Source organism: Octopus sinensis, linkage group LG1 (assembly GCF_006345805.1).
Source record: "Octopus sinensis linkage group LG1, ASM634580v1, whole genome shotgun sequence".
Taxonomy (NCBI): domain Eukaryota; kingdom Metazoa; phylum Mollusca; class Cephalopoda; order Octopoda; family Octopodidae; genus Octopus; species Octopus sinensis.
In genome coordinates, this window is record NC_042997.1 from 60,623,848 (window position 1) to 60,640,665 (window position 16,818).

Genomic DNA, 16,818 nt, shown 5'->3' on the forward strand with positions numbered 1-16,818 from the left:
ATGCATGTTCTGTGGAGTGCTCATCCACTTGCATATAAATTGCATGATCAGGCTGTTCTGTTGATCGGGTCAACTGGAACACTCAACACCATAACTGACGGAGTGCCAGTCAAGTATACATATATACGTCTACCCACTGTTCCCTGTGGGTAAGTCCTGGTGTATCTCCAAACCTGCTTCATAAAAGCACCCAGTACACACTGTAAAGAGGTTGACATTAGGAAGGGTATGCAGGGTAAAAACCAAGCCAAAGCTGACAGGACAGTTGAGCTTGCACAGTCTTTTAACTTGCCGGATCTTTTCGGTTTGAACGGCAGTTTTTTCTAGCAGTGTCATATGAAATTGTCACCCATAATTATGACCCTAGTATTGCATTTCAATCTGTTTTAGGGTTAGAGTTAGTTAGGGTTACGGTTAAGGGTGGGGGGAAGGGTATCTCTTTTACTTCACAAATGTAAATAAACCCAATCTGTTTCTTAAACAAGGGACATATTCATATGGCACAGAATGTTTTTTTACCTCAATACACGTCATTGATTGGTTGAAATTGCAAAAATTGAAGAAAAAAGCCCAACAAATATCTTACAAACAATAGAATTTTCTCAATAAAGCCAAGAGAAAAAGCTGTTTTATAAACACATTCTACCAGTATACGAAGTTTAAAATTTTTTAATTACCTAGAAATTATGTTAAAAACTGCCGTTCAAACTGAAAAGATCCAACTTGCCTACTCTTGTCAAACTGTTCAGCCCACGCCAGCATGGAAAAAGGATATAAACCGATGATGACAAAATGTATGTATATATATATATATATATATATATACACACACACACACATACATACATACATACACACACACTTACACACACTCACGCATATATATCTTACCCAGAAAGAGAGAGAGAATACTCTATATCAGGACCAGATGTCAGCTAGCTTGCCCAGTTGGTCATGCAACATAGCAATAATAGTGATAAAAATGTAACTGATTAAACTACTAGTAATCTTAAAAAGAATGCTCCTTTTATTAAAAGTATGTTGTTATAAAGTATTCCACCCTATTATAAAGTACTTCTATTTTTGTGGTGTATCCTTAACAATATAATATACCCATTAAAAGTTCTCTATTATTGAAACAATTAACAGAAATAATAGTTTCACATTTTGGCAGAAGACCAGCAAGGTGGTACAGTGATTACATCAACCTCAGTGTTCAAACAGTACAAATGAACAATACAAAATAGTGAAGAATTCAACAAGTTTTATAAATAGAATTAGTAACGATGGTGTCTTTATTTAAGATGGTGGATAATTTGATAGAGATTTGGTTACTATTTCTGGCATGTCAAACAACAATGTAGTTTTTTGGTGGCTCATAAATATTGGAAATTTCAATGTATTGTCTGATCTCTCTCACATTACAGGAAAAAAAAATCATCATTTATAAACAATCACTTGGGCATTTCCTAATAAATCATTTAGACTATATCGTTATACAGCTATATCAAGTAATGTCTACTATTTGCTTTCAATCACCCCCTTTCATATAATGGGAATTGCTTTCTATAAAGTTCTAGATCACTTTAATTTCACTTTGTGATCATAAAACGAAACACGGCCAACACATCCCAACCTTTTCCTACAAGTGCTTTCCTTTCTATTCTTTCAATCACCACAGCAGCAAAACCAGCAACTCGCATCTCACCTTCACCCAAACTCCTTCTGAGAACGTTACCGTCGCTCTGGAATTGATTTGCGACTGTTCAAGCAGAACACCAAAACGCATCAATCTGATCAGTTCCAAAAGGTCGACGTTGGTCATCAGTACAGTCCCTCCCTCCTAACTAAATAAAGCCATAAAGGAAAAGCTGATAAAGTCCGCCAGGCAGCTTCAATTCCCAGTTCCTATTTTACTTGTTTAAGTTAAGCAAAATACTGGTGAATTATTAAGCATACGTATAGGTAAATAAACGAATAAATAAATGAACCTATTTACTCACAGAAGTTCCAAATAACTAAACACGATTTTAAGTCGACAACTCCCGGTCCACAAATTTTCTAGGGAACTTAATTAATGATACACCGGTTAAATACATAGTCTGCTATTTTTATTTCTTTTCGCATCTAACGTATTTTCCAGCCAGAGTTACTATGAACTGAAATCTCCATATTCGTTTTTAAAATCAACTTTGTTGTTAATTGGGTTAGCATTCAAATATGGACAAAATAAGTGCAGCGATTCGACGATATAATTCAAACTTCAACTTGTTGGCTGTTACACGTGGTCCTATACTTGTAACTTTATCAGTCTCATGTCATCTCCCAATGTGAAACCCAACTCGCTTCGATACCAACTAATAAAAGAAATATTTAAGCATTATTTCAATGCAGCAAATTTCTCGTCATATAATTAACTTGGCTGGCCAATCGGCATTCAAATTTTGGAAGACTGCCCCAGTAAAACAAAAGAAATATTGGTGTCATCTGTTGATCACGTTGTCAACATCCTCTACTTGTTTGTATTGCCGCCAGAGGATTTGCACAACCATGTCAGTCCGATTATTCAGTTTAAAAACACACTCCATGGAACACGATTCTTCTAAAGAAATTGGATCAAATTACAGAAAAACATATGAAGTGAGTAACGACACTGTATTTATGTCGATGTGAATGTTATTGTTGTAAACAGTAGAAATGAGAGGTTTGACTAGTTAATTATGTAATGTAGATCTATGACATATAATGACGTTGTTGTCTGAACTCAGGTTGACCATAATTCAGCAGACATGATCAAAAACATTCCAGTGATGGCCACCCATCTTTTTTCTTCAAGTATCATGCATGTGGTACTTTATCATTTATTATGGTTTTTGGGTCCTTATACAACCACAGGCACATCAACAACTGACCAGTATGCCTATAGCTTAAAACAAACTGGTAGAGCTGTTGATTGGCCTCAGGCCAACCTTGATCGACTTTTGTTTATCTAATACTACATTGTCCACTGTGTCGTTCACTTTTAAGACGGTGGGGCATAGTTTAAAAGATATTTGGTGCTATTTTAAGCAGGTTTAACGACTACATGGGGCCCCCTTGCAATGTTAGAGGTAGTTATTGTAAAATGTAATTTTATTCCTTAAAATTTAAACAGTAATCACATTCTAATACTTTTAGGGGAGTATAAGATTTGCTCGATTTGCAGAAGTTTTATTTTCTTTGTTTTCGTACCATGTAGAGTTCGGAACCTTATCATACTGTTTTTGTTGTTATCTCTTTCATGTTTCCTTCTCCACTAGCATGTTTTTTCGGCGAAATTCTGCTTTACTCTCGGCATATAACCCCAGCGTAACTTTTTAATTTTTTTGGAATTTTCAGAATTTTTTTTGCAAATTTGTGTTCTACACACGGAAATTCATACGACAACGCTTAAAAAAAAACTTTTTTGAACCTTTTTTAACTCACAGTTTCAAATGCGGACAGTCCGAATTTTTGGCTTAAATCCCAGCAATAGAGCATTAAATATGTTCATAGGGAGAAAGATATTGAAAAACATCAATACGTCCGGGTAACAAACAAACGAGGACAGTATGAGATGGTCGTGAGATGTACTGAAAATAACAACTAAATACCTACTTTAATCACACATTTTTTTTTGCATATTCGTATGATTTCCCGTGTCTAGAACATAAATTCACAAATGTTTTCTGAAAATTATAAAAAAATGAAATAGGTTATGAGGGGTTATATGCCGTGCGTACAGCAGAATTCTGCCGTTTTTTTCCTTTTCCTTTCTCGAAATAGAAGCCAAATCACCCGCATCACATTAGATAGTGTAATCTTGGGGTAAATACCTCACAATTGTTCATTGGTCTGCTCGCTGAGCGGGGCGCAGACATAACCGTAGACTTAAAAAGCTAGCAATGTTATTATCAGTCCGAATATTCATGATGCACAGGTGTACATCACCATTTGTCAACAAGTGAGATATATTCTCCGTGACAAAGCGCAGTGAGTAGCTTGTTCACCCAGTTCGAACGTGCATGAAGCATATTCGGACTGATAAAAACATTGCAATTCCACTTATCACTTGCTTAACGCTCCTATTCCATAATTAAAAAGCTAGCTTTGCACGCACGTTGTTCTTGAACTGATGTCTCCTGCTGTAGCCACGAGTTAATATCTTGTATGTGGGAAGGCGGCGAGCTGACAAAAACGTTAGCACCCCGGGTGAAATGCTTTGCGGTATTTTGTCTGTCTTTACTTTCTGAATTCAAATTCCGCCGCGGTCGACTTTGCCTTTCATCCTTTCGGGGTCGATAAATGAAGTACCAGTTGTGTACTGAGGTCTATCTAATTGACTGGCCCCTCCCCCAAAATTTTGGGCCTTGTGCCTAGAGCAGAAAAGAATATCTTGTGTGTAGAAATTAGCGGACGAAGACTAAGCAGAAGTCCGTCGTATTTATATTAACCCTTACTATCCGTTTCCGATTAAGATGATTTATAAAACTTATCCAAATTACTATTCAATACAAACTTTAGAATTACTTAATACAATTAATTATTATTCGGAAAATATAAATAGAAAAAAGTTATTGATATGAATTGAGAAGAAATTAACCGGAGAAAGAAAGCAAAGTTTATGCTACCACCCTTCGGGGAAGACAAAACATGGCACATCTTCACGTCTATCACTAACCTGTTAAGTGAGATCATTATTTGTCTATATTTCTGATTATAATCCTTCATAATTACTTTTTGAAAGAGATCATTAAAACATTAAACGGATTTTGAAACACTTATTGTTACTTAAAAAAAAAAAATTCTCCAACGACATCTCACTGCAGCTATAGTCTCGGAGCGAATTAAAGTTTATTTCATTGAACGAACGAATGAAAACACTTGACCGTCAGTCAATGAGTTTCTATTCAGGCGCTCAACCTGCTAGAAATAGCTATCAAATCCCCGTCAAATCCAACCCTATCGTCTTAAAAACAGATGTTGAATAATGTACTCTTGGGTTCACATTGGGTAAAACGGGGTAAAATTTCAGTTAATCTGAAAATTTACCAAAGTTGGAATTGTCACGGCTGGAATACCTGAACAATAGTTAATGGAGTGTTTATATGAAGTTAATATTGTTTTGAATGTGAAGCGCGCAAATCCTAACACGTCACCTGCGATAATGCAACAGTATTAATTGATTTTAAAAATGCTTAATTACTAAGTAATCAATAATTTATTACATAATAATAGGTATATAATTCACCTTTGACTAAGTTTCGTATGAAATAATATGAATTATAAAACGATTTATATTAAACATTTGTGTTAGTTTTACGTAGGTCCGCGCAAAACTAGTTTATTAGCTTCGTTGTACGTAAATTAAGTACTTAAATAATCAGTGCTAAATATATGAAATTTATTTATGAGTAACGGGGACAAACATGTACATACAATGGATATGATATACTTACAAACAACTACAGAATATAAAATTTTAACTATTTCTAAAAAGAATAAGTAACTTTTCACTTTACCAAAGAGTTACCCCTTTGATTCTATTAGAGAGACTCGGCCCATGCCAGCTGACCCAGCTAACCACGCCTCTGATTTAATGTTCCTCTAGGTTGTTGTTAAACTCCGGATCAAATCTGATTCGAGGGTTCTGGCCATGAGCATCTCGTCTTATTTTCAGACAGTGTTTACAAGGGCATGGTGCCCCTTTTGTCCTTCCTTTATTAACATGGGAGGATTTCTTTTTTTAGTCGGCAAAGCAATTACATAATACCCTCGGTGGCTCCCGATTCTCCATATTTATTTTATTGAATATTGTGAGCCCACAATAGATAGGAGATTCTCAGAAAATGTTACCCAAGATATTTGGTTGGTGCATTATTATTATTTTTTATTATTATATAATTATTGCGGCTTGTTTTCAACAAATTTTATTCAACAAAAACATCTTTAAATGACGGTCTGACCGTCTGCCAAGCAAATGGGCAGCAGTAATTGAAGTAGATGGTGAATATGCTCCGGAATAATCATTTAAAGATATTTTTGTTACATGTTGTTATTGTTGAAAAAATTTATTTTTAAAAAAGCTGCTATAATTATGCACCAACCCAATACATACCTTATCAAGGCAGAGATTTATCTCTCAGTCAACTTAATGCTGTGAAACCAGAGCGAAGCACTGACTTTTAAATCCCCCCCACCCCCACAAGAACTTTAAAGACATTTACAAACTTATACCATTACATTTAGTTATAAGGACTAAATGTGTCTCTTGTATAATTTTTTCTCTTCTCTCCATAAACCTAATTCCATGGGCCTGTTTATGAATATCTTTTTTATTTTTACAGGATGCCATCAAAAAGCTAATCTTTGTTTCCATTTCATTATATAGCCTAGGAAGTATGTTAACTATTTCATGGCATCTGATGTAGTATAGGTTGCACACATTCTAAAGTATATATAGTGTACCCCCGCTTATTCATGGTTCGGCATTTGCGGTCCCAGTTATTCGTGGAACTAATAATTGTTCATGGAAACCACTACATATTTGCAGGATCATAAATATCATCTGCAATATTTTATGGCATTTTTTAGATACAAGTACACTGTATATTGTATCTCTTATTCCTGCTTTCAATCAAACTTGTTAATTAGTATAGCGACTACCAGCCCTTTTTTTAAAAATCATCGCTACATTTGATCATATATTGGCATGAACCAATATAGCCTCATTGAAATTAGATTACTTGCTGGTCCATCTCTCTCTCTTATTATTGTAATATAGATTACTGTATCTAGTGGTAATTCAAAACCCTGATTATTTTTAATCTCTGCTCAATCTCCCATTGGTGGTATGTGTATATTAGATGCAATGAAGACTTTTTTGGAAGTTTTTTTTTTTTGAAAAACTGCATCCAGTAGCTAGTTGTCTCCAATATTTTGTGTTTTTTGCAGCATGTTATTAAAGCCCTAAGATGCCCTACACCTTCTAAGGCTTCTGGCAGTGAACCTAAGTGCCAGAAAAAGATTATGACACTTCACGAGAAGGTACAACTGCTGGATATGCTCCAGGAAGGTAAAAGTTATGCTACAGTAGGTTGCTATTATGTTGTTGATTAAAGCACCATATGCTACATAAAGAAGAACGAGGTGACAATCAGGACTACTGTAGCAGTAAGTTTCTGTGAAAGTGCCAAAAAGATAACGATAGTGAGAAATAAGCACTTCATCAGGATGGAATCTGCCTTGGCATTGTGGATCAGTGACTGCTAGAAGAAAAACAGCCTCTTAAATGGTAACATCATCCATGAGAAAGTGTGAAAATTATACTAGCAGTTTGACAGAGGAGACGGAGCAGAAGGCACTGAAGAACAACAACCAAGACCATTGACAGCACTGGAGCCCTAAGATTTTCAAACCAGCAAGGGATGGTTTGACCGTTTCCAGAAACTTCTTAAAATAAAATGTGTTTCCCTGCATGGAGAGATAGCATCAGCCGACAAAGAAACTGCCGGAAAGTACCTCGAGACCTTCAGGTAGATCATCGAGGACAAGGGATACAAGCTGGAACAAATTTTCAGTATGGACGAGACTGGGTTGTTCTGGAAGGACAAAGCCGGAGCCCCAGCATTTACGGCACAAAAGGACAGGGTGATGCTAATTACATGTGGCTTATCTACAAGTTTGCAAGCACGAGAACCTTCAAAAATAAGAATAAAAATCTGCTGCCTGTCCACTGGATGCACAACCTCAAAGCCTGGATTACCAAAAGTCTAACTTTGGATTGGTTCCACTTATACTTCATCAGTCAAGCCAAGGAATGCCTCCAAAATGTTTGCATGGAATTCAAGGTGTTGCTTGTTATGGATAATGCTGGTATCACAAGGGAGTTCAAGTCAAGTTCTTCCATGCCAACACCACCTCCCTCATCCAGCCTATTGATCAAGGTATGATCTGTGCCTTCAGGGCACTTTACACTTGGAACTTTCTCCAACACCTTGTGGATGCAATGGATTCGGTATTCTTAGATACCCCTAAATGGACAGAAGAGTCATGGCTGGAATGTTTTGATCATCGGCCTACATGATGTGAGTTGATTAAGAGCAAAAGAACAACAGCAGCTGCAAAGATACATCAAAGCAAGATATTAGGCAGGGTCAGTGTGAGAGAGTGTGCATATGTTTGTGTCTCCTTATGTTGACATTGGGTGATTGTTGTAAATGAACGTCATTCATTTCCAAGACTCTACAAAAAATATGTCTGGCCATATTACCTTGCTTGCAAAGGGCACCCAGCTGTAGCCCTAACAAACTGTCCAACCCATGCTGGTATGAAACATGTTTGTTAAATAATGATGATGATCTCTCTGTCTGTCTGTCTCTTTCCCTCTGTGTGTATGTATATATATATATCAGTCGCCATGATATCATTAGCCACTACACACATTTTTTTCTCTCCTTGTTTTCTCTGTGTCCCTTTCTGTGGAAGAGCGTAGGCTCGAAATGTAAAAGGCTTTTTCTATTCCTGAGCATTATACTAATACATCTGTTTGTTTTGTACACCACCTGTCTTCATGTTTTGTTTTTTTCGTAAACTCTCACTATATATATATATATATATATATGTATATATATGGCTGTGTGGTAAGAAGCTTGCTTACCAGCCACATAGTTCCAGGTTAAGTCCCATTGTGTGGCATCTTGAGCAAATGTCTTCTATTATAACCTTGTGCCAACCAAAGCTATGTGAGTGAATTTGGTAGACAGAAACTGAAAGAAGCCCATCATATATATGTATACATGTGTGTGTGTATGTGCCTTTGTGTCTATGTTTGTTCCCCATCACCGTTTGACGACTAATGTTGGCATGTTTACATCCCTGTAATTTTGTGGTTCAGCAAAAGACCCTGATAGACTAAGTAGTACGCTTTAGAAATAAGTCCTGTGGTTGATTTCTTCAACTAAAACCCTTGAAGGTGATGCTCCAGCATAGTCACATCAAATGATCAAAACGCCAAGTAGAAGCAACACTGATGCTATATTTATGGTAATGCAACTTCAGGAGAAAATTCTAGCCAATGATAAACCTCTGTACTTGGCTTTTGTTGACTTGGAGAAAGCTTTTGACAGAGTCTTTCAATCCCTTATCTGGTGGTCAATATGGAAACTAGGGATAGATGAGTGGTTGGTACAAGCCTTCTGCAGGGATGTTACCAGTAAGGTGAGGGTGGGCAACGAGAACAGCGAATAATTCAGAGTACAAGTAGGAGTTCACTAAGGATCAGTCCTCAAGCCCACTTTTGTTCGTCATAGTTCTCCAGGCAATAATAGAGATTTTCAAGACAGGCTGCCCCTGGGAGCTCTTCTATGCTGATGACCTTGCTCTTATAGTTGAATCATTACCTGAACTAGAGAAGAAGTTTCAGGTATGGAAGCAAAGTCTAGAATCAAAGGGCTTTAGAGTTAACTTAGCAAAAACCAAAGTCATAGTAAGTAGGAAGACAGACGAATCACAAATCCCTTCAGGTAAATGGCCCTGCTCAATCTGTAGAAAAGGTGTAGGTAGAAACTCCATAAGATGCACCTTGTGTAAGCTTTGGACACATAAAAGGTACAGCAACATCAGAGGAAGTTTAACAGGGAAACTAACTTTTGAATGTGGAAGGTGGACAGGTACAATAAATGCTGACAATGTGGAAAACATCAACTGCCAGGGGAGCAAGCTAGAGGTAGTAGATAGCTTCCGTTATCTAGGTGACTAAGTTAGTAGCGGAGATGGATGCTCTGAGAGCATAGCTGTCAGAATAAGATTAAGCTGGGCAAAGTTCAGAGAGCTTCCACCCTTGCTGGCAACAAAGGGCCTCTGTCTCAGAGTGAAAGGCAGATTGTTTGCAAACAGCTATGCTGCATGGTAGTGAAAATGGGCTATGACAGCTGAGAACATACATAGGCTTGAAAGAAATGAAACCAGTATGCTTCACAGGATGTGCAATGTCAGTGTGAATGTTCGACAGAGTGTAAGTATCTTGAGAGAAAAGTCAGGCATAAGAGGAATCAGATGTGGTGTGCAAGACAGATGGTTGTGTTGGTATAGTCATATGATGCATTTGGAAATTAAAAAATATTTTTGTTGTTTTTGTAAAATCTCAGAAAATAATTAAAAATTCACATTTTTTATCAAATTATTTTGTTATATTTGTCTATCTATCCAACTGTAAACATTTTAAATATTTCACTAACTTTTGGTAAAAGGGTACATATTTTGCCAAAAATTGCCAAATTTGTTCCCAGTCTTCTTTATCCAGAACCAGAATCGTAAACTTTCTCTTGAAAATATTTCAAACTATTCAAGTTGAGAGTTTGACAGAGACAGATTTGGGAAGAAATATACAGTGTTTCAAGGTGACATCCTTTGGTGACTTATAGCTGTGTAAAGAAGTGATGATCTCTGACTGTGGAAGGAACCTGTGGTAGAGGTAGACCCAGGAAAACATGGGGTGAGGTGAAGCATGATCTTCAAACTTTGAGCCTCACAGAGGCAACGATTAGTGACTGAGACCTTTGGTGATGTGCTGTGCTTGAGAGGACCCATCAAGCTAAGTGCACCCATGCTGGTGTCATGTAGAGAACATCTTTTGAACGTTGGGCCTCACAGAGGCAAAGCGGCTGAATTCCTTTCAGAAAATCTCTTACATACAGTGAGTTCACAATGTTCAATAAAACAGGTATGATTAACATTACCAGAATTAATTCAAATGACTTAATAATCAACCTTTAGTCCTGTGAAAAAATAACAAACAAAATATTTTTATTCATGAATAAATAAGTTTGAATAAAATAGTATTCAAATAGGTAACTACCAAATAGTGTGTTTTTAAATATATTTCATTGGTCTATTTCTTTAAGTGAACTATCTTTTTAATTGTAGAAATGTCTTAATTTCCATATAAAAGCTGATATACTGAATACTAGATAAGAACAAAACAGCTGTTAGAGGACAGCTCATCAAGCTAAGTTTGTTATCAGTACTTCAGTAAATAAGTTGGAAAATAGCTATTTTCCCTAATACACACTTTCTGGTTTGTTTATTACATTCATATAAAATATAAATGACCAACTAATTGAATTTTTGAAATTTTTTTGTTACATATTTGAGTAAAAATAAATTTCTATTAGAATATTGAATATATTCTTTTCTACTCTAGGCACAAGGCCTGAAATTTTTTTTTTTGTGGTGGGGGGAGCAGGACCAGTCGATTAGATCGACCCCAGTATGTAACTGGTACTTAATTTATTGACCCAGATAGGATGAAAGGCAAAGTCGACCTTGGCAGAATATTGAATATATAAACGAATTCTTAGACAGCTATGACAACTGTAATTTGTTAAACAAGCATGTTCATCACCTTCTAACATTATTTATACCTAAAATAAGAGTGAAAACCAGGTCAAGGACTCAATTTAGTACTGTACTATACAATCGTAACTAAATGGTCACTAGTATATAATTGCATATATACAATAGTTGTAATAAAATATTTGAAAAAGCGGCTTCTATTTTAATTGCTACTGTAATTGTATTTAATATAACATGTTCCTTTTCTAAAAAAACATATTGTCCATTATTTTAGCTTCTTTGTTACAAAAATGTTATCTTACTATAGCAGCAAGATATGACTGAAAATATTTTGTTTACAAATTGCTGGCATGTTCTCTTTGCAATTATGTGGCTCCAATATTTTTGTTTGTTATTTTTTCACAGGACTAAAGGTTGATTATTAAGTCATTTGAATTAATTCTGGTAATGTTAACTATACCTGTTTTATTGAACATTGTGAACTCACTGTATGTAAGAGATTTTCTGAAAATGTTATCTTGGATACATGTCTTATCAAGGCAAAAATTTTATCTCATTACTAAATGCTATGAAACCAGAGCAATGCTTTTAAAATCCCTCACCTCAAGCTCTATGAAGACATTTGCATATTTATACAACTACAAGTTAAAGGGACCAATGTGTCTCCTATATCATTTTCTTTTCTTGTCATAAATTTGTTGATGTAAATTTTTTATTTTCATTTTTATAGGATGCCATTGTAAAGCTAAACCTTTTGCAAGCTAATAAATCTCAAGATCCTGAAGCCAAATTGAACTTTGTCAGATCATGTTTGACTGACATTAATTTAACTGTGAGTCACTTGATTTTTATTTCAATAAAACTGAATTTATACCCAGCTTATAATTTCATTGATATTCTTGTTATTGAGATTTAGCCATAGATCAGCCTCCATCACACAAACATATGATCATGGTAATCTGGTTGTAACTGTTTCATCTTCCTTTTTTAGGCACAGTGTATCTAGAGTCACTGTATTTTATGGCATACAAATCAATGTAGCTTATAGTGTAAACATTCAAATATCATCACTATCTGCTGCATTTCACATGGAATTTTCACTCCTCCAAATCATCTTAGTATGTAAGTTGACCTACCATTTTGGCTGTAAAATTTGGGTTGATATCTTTGATTTCCACAGTAAAAGGGTTAAATAAAAGCAAGTTCTTATGAGCCTCAGGGTTATTTTTTCTTGTTGTGTCTGTTGACATCTTGGCCTCTACCTGTTGTTTGACATACATGCGTACTAAATTTTACAGACAAAAGAATGGCACCTTATGAGTGGTTAACAGCAGGTCATGTATGCAAGAAACTAGTATATCTGTTAGTTCAACCAAAGAAAAAACAAAAAGAGAGACAAAAGAATCTTGGAGGCATATAAATAATAATTTGCCATTAACTAAGTTTCAAACAATTGTAGTTGACCCGATATCAGTGATCAAGTTGCATTGGTGTGGCATAAATTTTGACAGCACACAAAATAAATGGAAAGCAAAGCAGAAAGCCTTTGTGTGTCTTTAGGTGGTTAAAGTAGCTCTTCCACTATGTAAAGCAATTATAGTATTTTGTTATGTCTCTCTTCATTCTGGATTCAGGTTTTGCTTCAATCAAGTTTATCCTTCACTTGTCTGAAGACAATATAGTAAGGACTAGTAATATATATACTGGATTCAACTTTGCCTTTCATCCTTGTCGTGATGAAAAATACTCCTCCATACTGTTCTGACCTCGTCTGCAGAATTCATATTTTTTTCTGTCCAAATGATTTTGAAGACTGTGGAATAAATGATAATGAGATGGGGCAATGTCCGGCGAATATGGTGGGTGGGGCATTGTTTCCCATTCAACTGCTCCAGCTTTTGGAATGTCAACTTCACTGTATATGGCCAAGCATTACCCTGATAGAGCACCTTTTGTCTTGAAACTAAAGATGGTCATTTTTCTTCTGGTGCTGCTCAAGCTGTTCACATTTTTCTTCTGGTGCTGCTCAAGCTGCTGACAATAGATCTCCTTTGTTATCGTTTGGCTTGGGTTTAAAAGTTCAAAGTGGACTAAACCTTTCATATCCTACCAAACAGATAACACCTTACATGGGTGAAGACCTTCTTCAGCCTGGGGTGCCGGTGTTTCTCCTTTCCTTATCCACTGTCTTCGGCACTTGACATTTTTATAGAGAACTCATTTCTCATCACCAGTCACTATTCAGTCCAAAAAAGGTTCATTTGTGAGATGTGACAGCAAAGAAGAGCACACATTCACTCTCTGCATGCTATTAGATTTGGAAAGTTTGTGAGGAACCCATTGTCCCAATTTGCTGACTTTTCCAGTGGCGCACAGGTGTCAATGAATGGTTGAATGACCAAATCCAAGCTTTTCTGCTAGTTCCTCAACAGTTACAATGGGATTTTGTTTCACCAGGATTTGCAGGGCATCCTTGTTGAGCCCTACAGATCTTCCAAGACAAGGTTCATCTTATAGGCTGTAGTTTCCAGCTCGGAATTTCTGGAATCACTGTTGACACTGGCTTACACTCATTGTCCGATCCCCATATACTGCTTGAATATTCTTTGCCCTTTCCATTGTGTTATTTCCTTTATTGAGCTCAAAAAGCAAAATATGTCAAATATGCTATTTTGTCACTTCCATTATAGCTTTGAAAAAATAACTGTTAAAATTGAACTGCACTCTTCAAAACTTCACTAAGAATAAGGACAAGATAAAATCACTACCTGCTTTTACAGCAAGTTGATGCAGGTAGTTTATCCTATCTCCCTCCGACTTTTAGTACATGCAATTGAAAAAACCGCATTATTTATGGGATGACTCAATATATATATATATATATATATATTTCTTTCCAGTTAGGAGACTTGGACAAATTATCGGTGATTCACATAGCTGGAACCAAAGGCAAGGGGTCAACTTGTGCTTACACTCAGAGTATTTTACATCATAAAGGCTACAAGACTGGATTTTTTAGGTAAGAATTGATTTTCGAAATTCTTCTGATGCATTGATGGTGTTTTAATGCATGCTGGTTTTAAAATTATTCAATAACAATGAGGAATGGATGTTTTTGTAGATGTTACTAAAACATCTTTTATTCATTTAAACATTTCAATAGTAATTCTGCTATTATAGCCCTAAGTCTGTCCTATCTGAACAAGACCTATGATCAAAGGCATTCTATCCTTGACCAATCTGTATTTGTATATCTAAAACTGTATTGTCAAATGTGTCCTTCCTTTTTTAAAGAAAGAAGAGATTAATTTGAGGGATATTTGGCTCTTTTATCTAGCTGATAAAGCGACTATGTAGAAGCTTTCTTGTTGGCTCATAATTGCCATATTTTACATTATAGTGTTGGTTGGGTGGATCTGTAAATTTAAACCTTTGCAGCAGAATTTTAACATATAATGTCCTCTCTAAAATTACACATTCAATCATAAAGCTGTGCATGATATACAAGTTGTTGTCAGCCTTGATAAAAATGTATGATGATAATTCTTACCTTTTCTAATCTTAAGATATACCATCTACATCCAATCACTAAATCTGTGAAGCTAGAACTGCACTCATTTTCTACCAAATTGGTTAAAAGAAATGCTATACTTTGTTTAAGGGCAATTTGAAAATTTGAACTCACAGATTTTGGGGGATGTCTAGCATACTGTCCCTTTATAGTAATTCCTATAACCACGTACAGTGTGTTCAGGCTAAATTTGATGAATTTTTTATGTCTTTTTTTCTCAACATGATGTATTAGTGAACAGCCAATGACATTGGAATGGATAAAGATTGAAGTTATAGTTGAGGAAAAGTTAGCTAACAAAGAGGACTGGAAGCTAACTGAATATTGGAAAAGAGTTAGAGGTGTCAAAATGCCAATGTCATAACTACTGCTGAATGCTCTGTGAAAACTGTAAAGACTGTAAGACATGATATGAGGAGCTGCAATGAGGACTTTGAAGCCCTGGCCAGCAGTGAGGAACACAGTAGGCATTCTGACTGTGTCCACATGCCAGTATTCATCAACAACTCATGCTGGTATTCATCCAAACCCCATAATACATGTATAGTGTCATCATCATCATCATTTAAAGTCCATTATCCATGCTGGCATGGGTTGGACAGTTTGATCAAGGCTGGCAAGCTGGAAGGCTGCACCAGACTCTAGTTTGTTTTGGCATGGTCTCTACAGCTGGATGCCTTCCTAATGTCAACCACTCTGAGAGTGTAATGGGTGTTTTATGTGATACCAGTATCTGACATGACTGGTTTTACTTGGCTTGATGGGTCTTCTTCTCAAGCACAGCATAATGTCAAATGGACTTGGTCATTACCTCTGTGGGGCCCAACACTCGAAGCCCGGAATAATGCCAGATGGCTTTAGTCCATGCCTACGTAAGACCCAATGCTTGAAAGGTGCTTCTATGTGTATCACAGGCAAGGCTGCCATTTGTGTGACACTGGTATCTGCCATGACTGTGATTTTACTTGACTTGATGGGGCTTCTCAAGCACAACATAATGCCAAAGGTCTCAGTCATTGCCTCTGTAAGGCCCAACATTCGAAAGGAGATCACCACCTACCCTATCACTGTTACCTTCCCAGAAGATTTTATACTTAGGTGTCTTGCCTGTGCGGAACCTGGCTCCTCTTCATCTTACCTCTTGGATACAGCATACAGCAACATGCCTCCATTTGAGCATCTTAACAATCTCATTAGACCTACCTTTCAATGTACCTACATTGACAGTGCCAATGCTGAGAACTGGGAAAGGGGTGCAGGAGGGAACATGGGCAGAAGAGATGGTATTGGGCACATGAAAAGAAGGTTTCAGTGATCATTTGTCATCCCTGCAAAATACTGTTCATGGTAAACTGGTCCTTGCCTTCTGCTAGCTACACTAGTGTTTTGCAGTATGGAGAACTGCAAGTACAAAGCTGACTGAAAGCTTTACATATTAACTATTAAGACAAAGATGTCAATGAATATACATGTTGCATATTAGCCAACTAGTGAAAAAAACTTATTTCAATCTGTTTATGCATTTAAAATATTCAAAGGTTTGAAAGCTAAGATATTTAATAGTTGAAATGGTATTTGCATAACGGGTAAATCATGAAACAGTTTTAACAGTTTAAAAGATTCTTTTAATTCAAGTAATGACAAAAATGAAATAAAGAGATTATGTTATCCTGATACTTTGGTTTCAACTGGACTAATGTTTTGATTTTTATTTGTATTTCTTTCAGTTCTCCACACCTGATTGAAGTTCGTGAAAGAATCCGTATCAATGGGGCTCCTCTTTCAAAAGAGGATTTCACAAAGTATTTTTGGATTTGCTATGACCAGCTATTGGTAAGAAGATTTTAGTTTATATTAAAATTGTTAAATATTTT

The 16,818-nt window shown here is 36.2% G+C and overlaps 1 protein-coding gene across 1 annotated transcript in view; it reads left to right on the forward strand.

Annotated features, from left to right (window-relative positions):
* The first annotated feature begins 2,084 nt into the window (after nucleotides 1–2,084).
* The window catches only part of LOC115212802 (folylpolyglutamate synthase, mitochondrial), a 28,060-nt gene continuing 13,326 nt past the window's right edge, over nucleotides 2,085–16,818 (forward strand). The window contains exons 1-4 of the mRNA XM_029781515.2: nucleotides 2,085–2,640; nucleotides 12,104–12,205; nucleotides 14,274–14,392; nucleotides 16,672–16,777. Of these exons, the coding sequence (XP_029637375.1) occupies nucleotides 2,389–2,640; nucleotides 12,104–12,205; nucleotides 14,274–14,392; nucleotides 16,672–16,777 (579 nt within the window). The 5' untranslated portion in view covers nucleotides 2,085–2,388. The remainder of the gene's footprint in view (nucleotides 2,641–12,103; nucleotides 12,206–14,273; nucleotides 14,393–16,671; nucleotides 16,778–16,818) is intronic.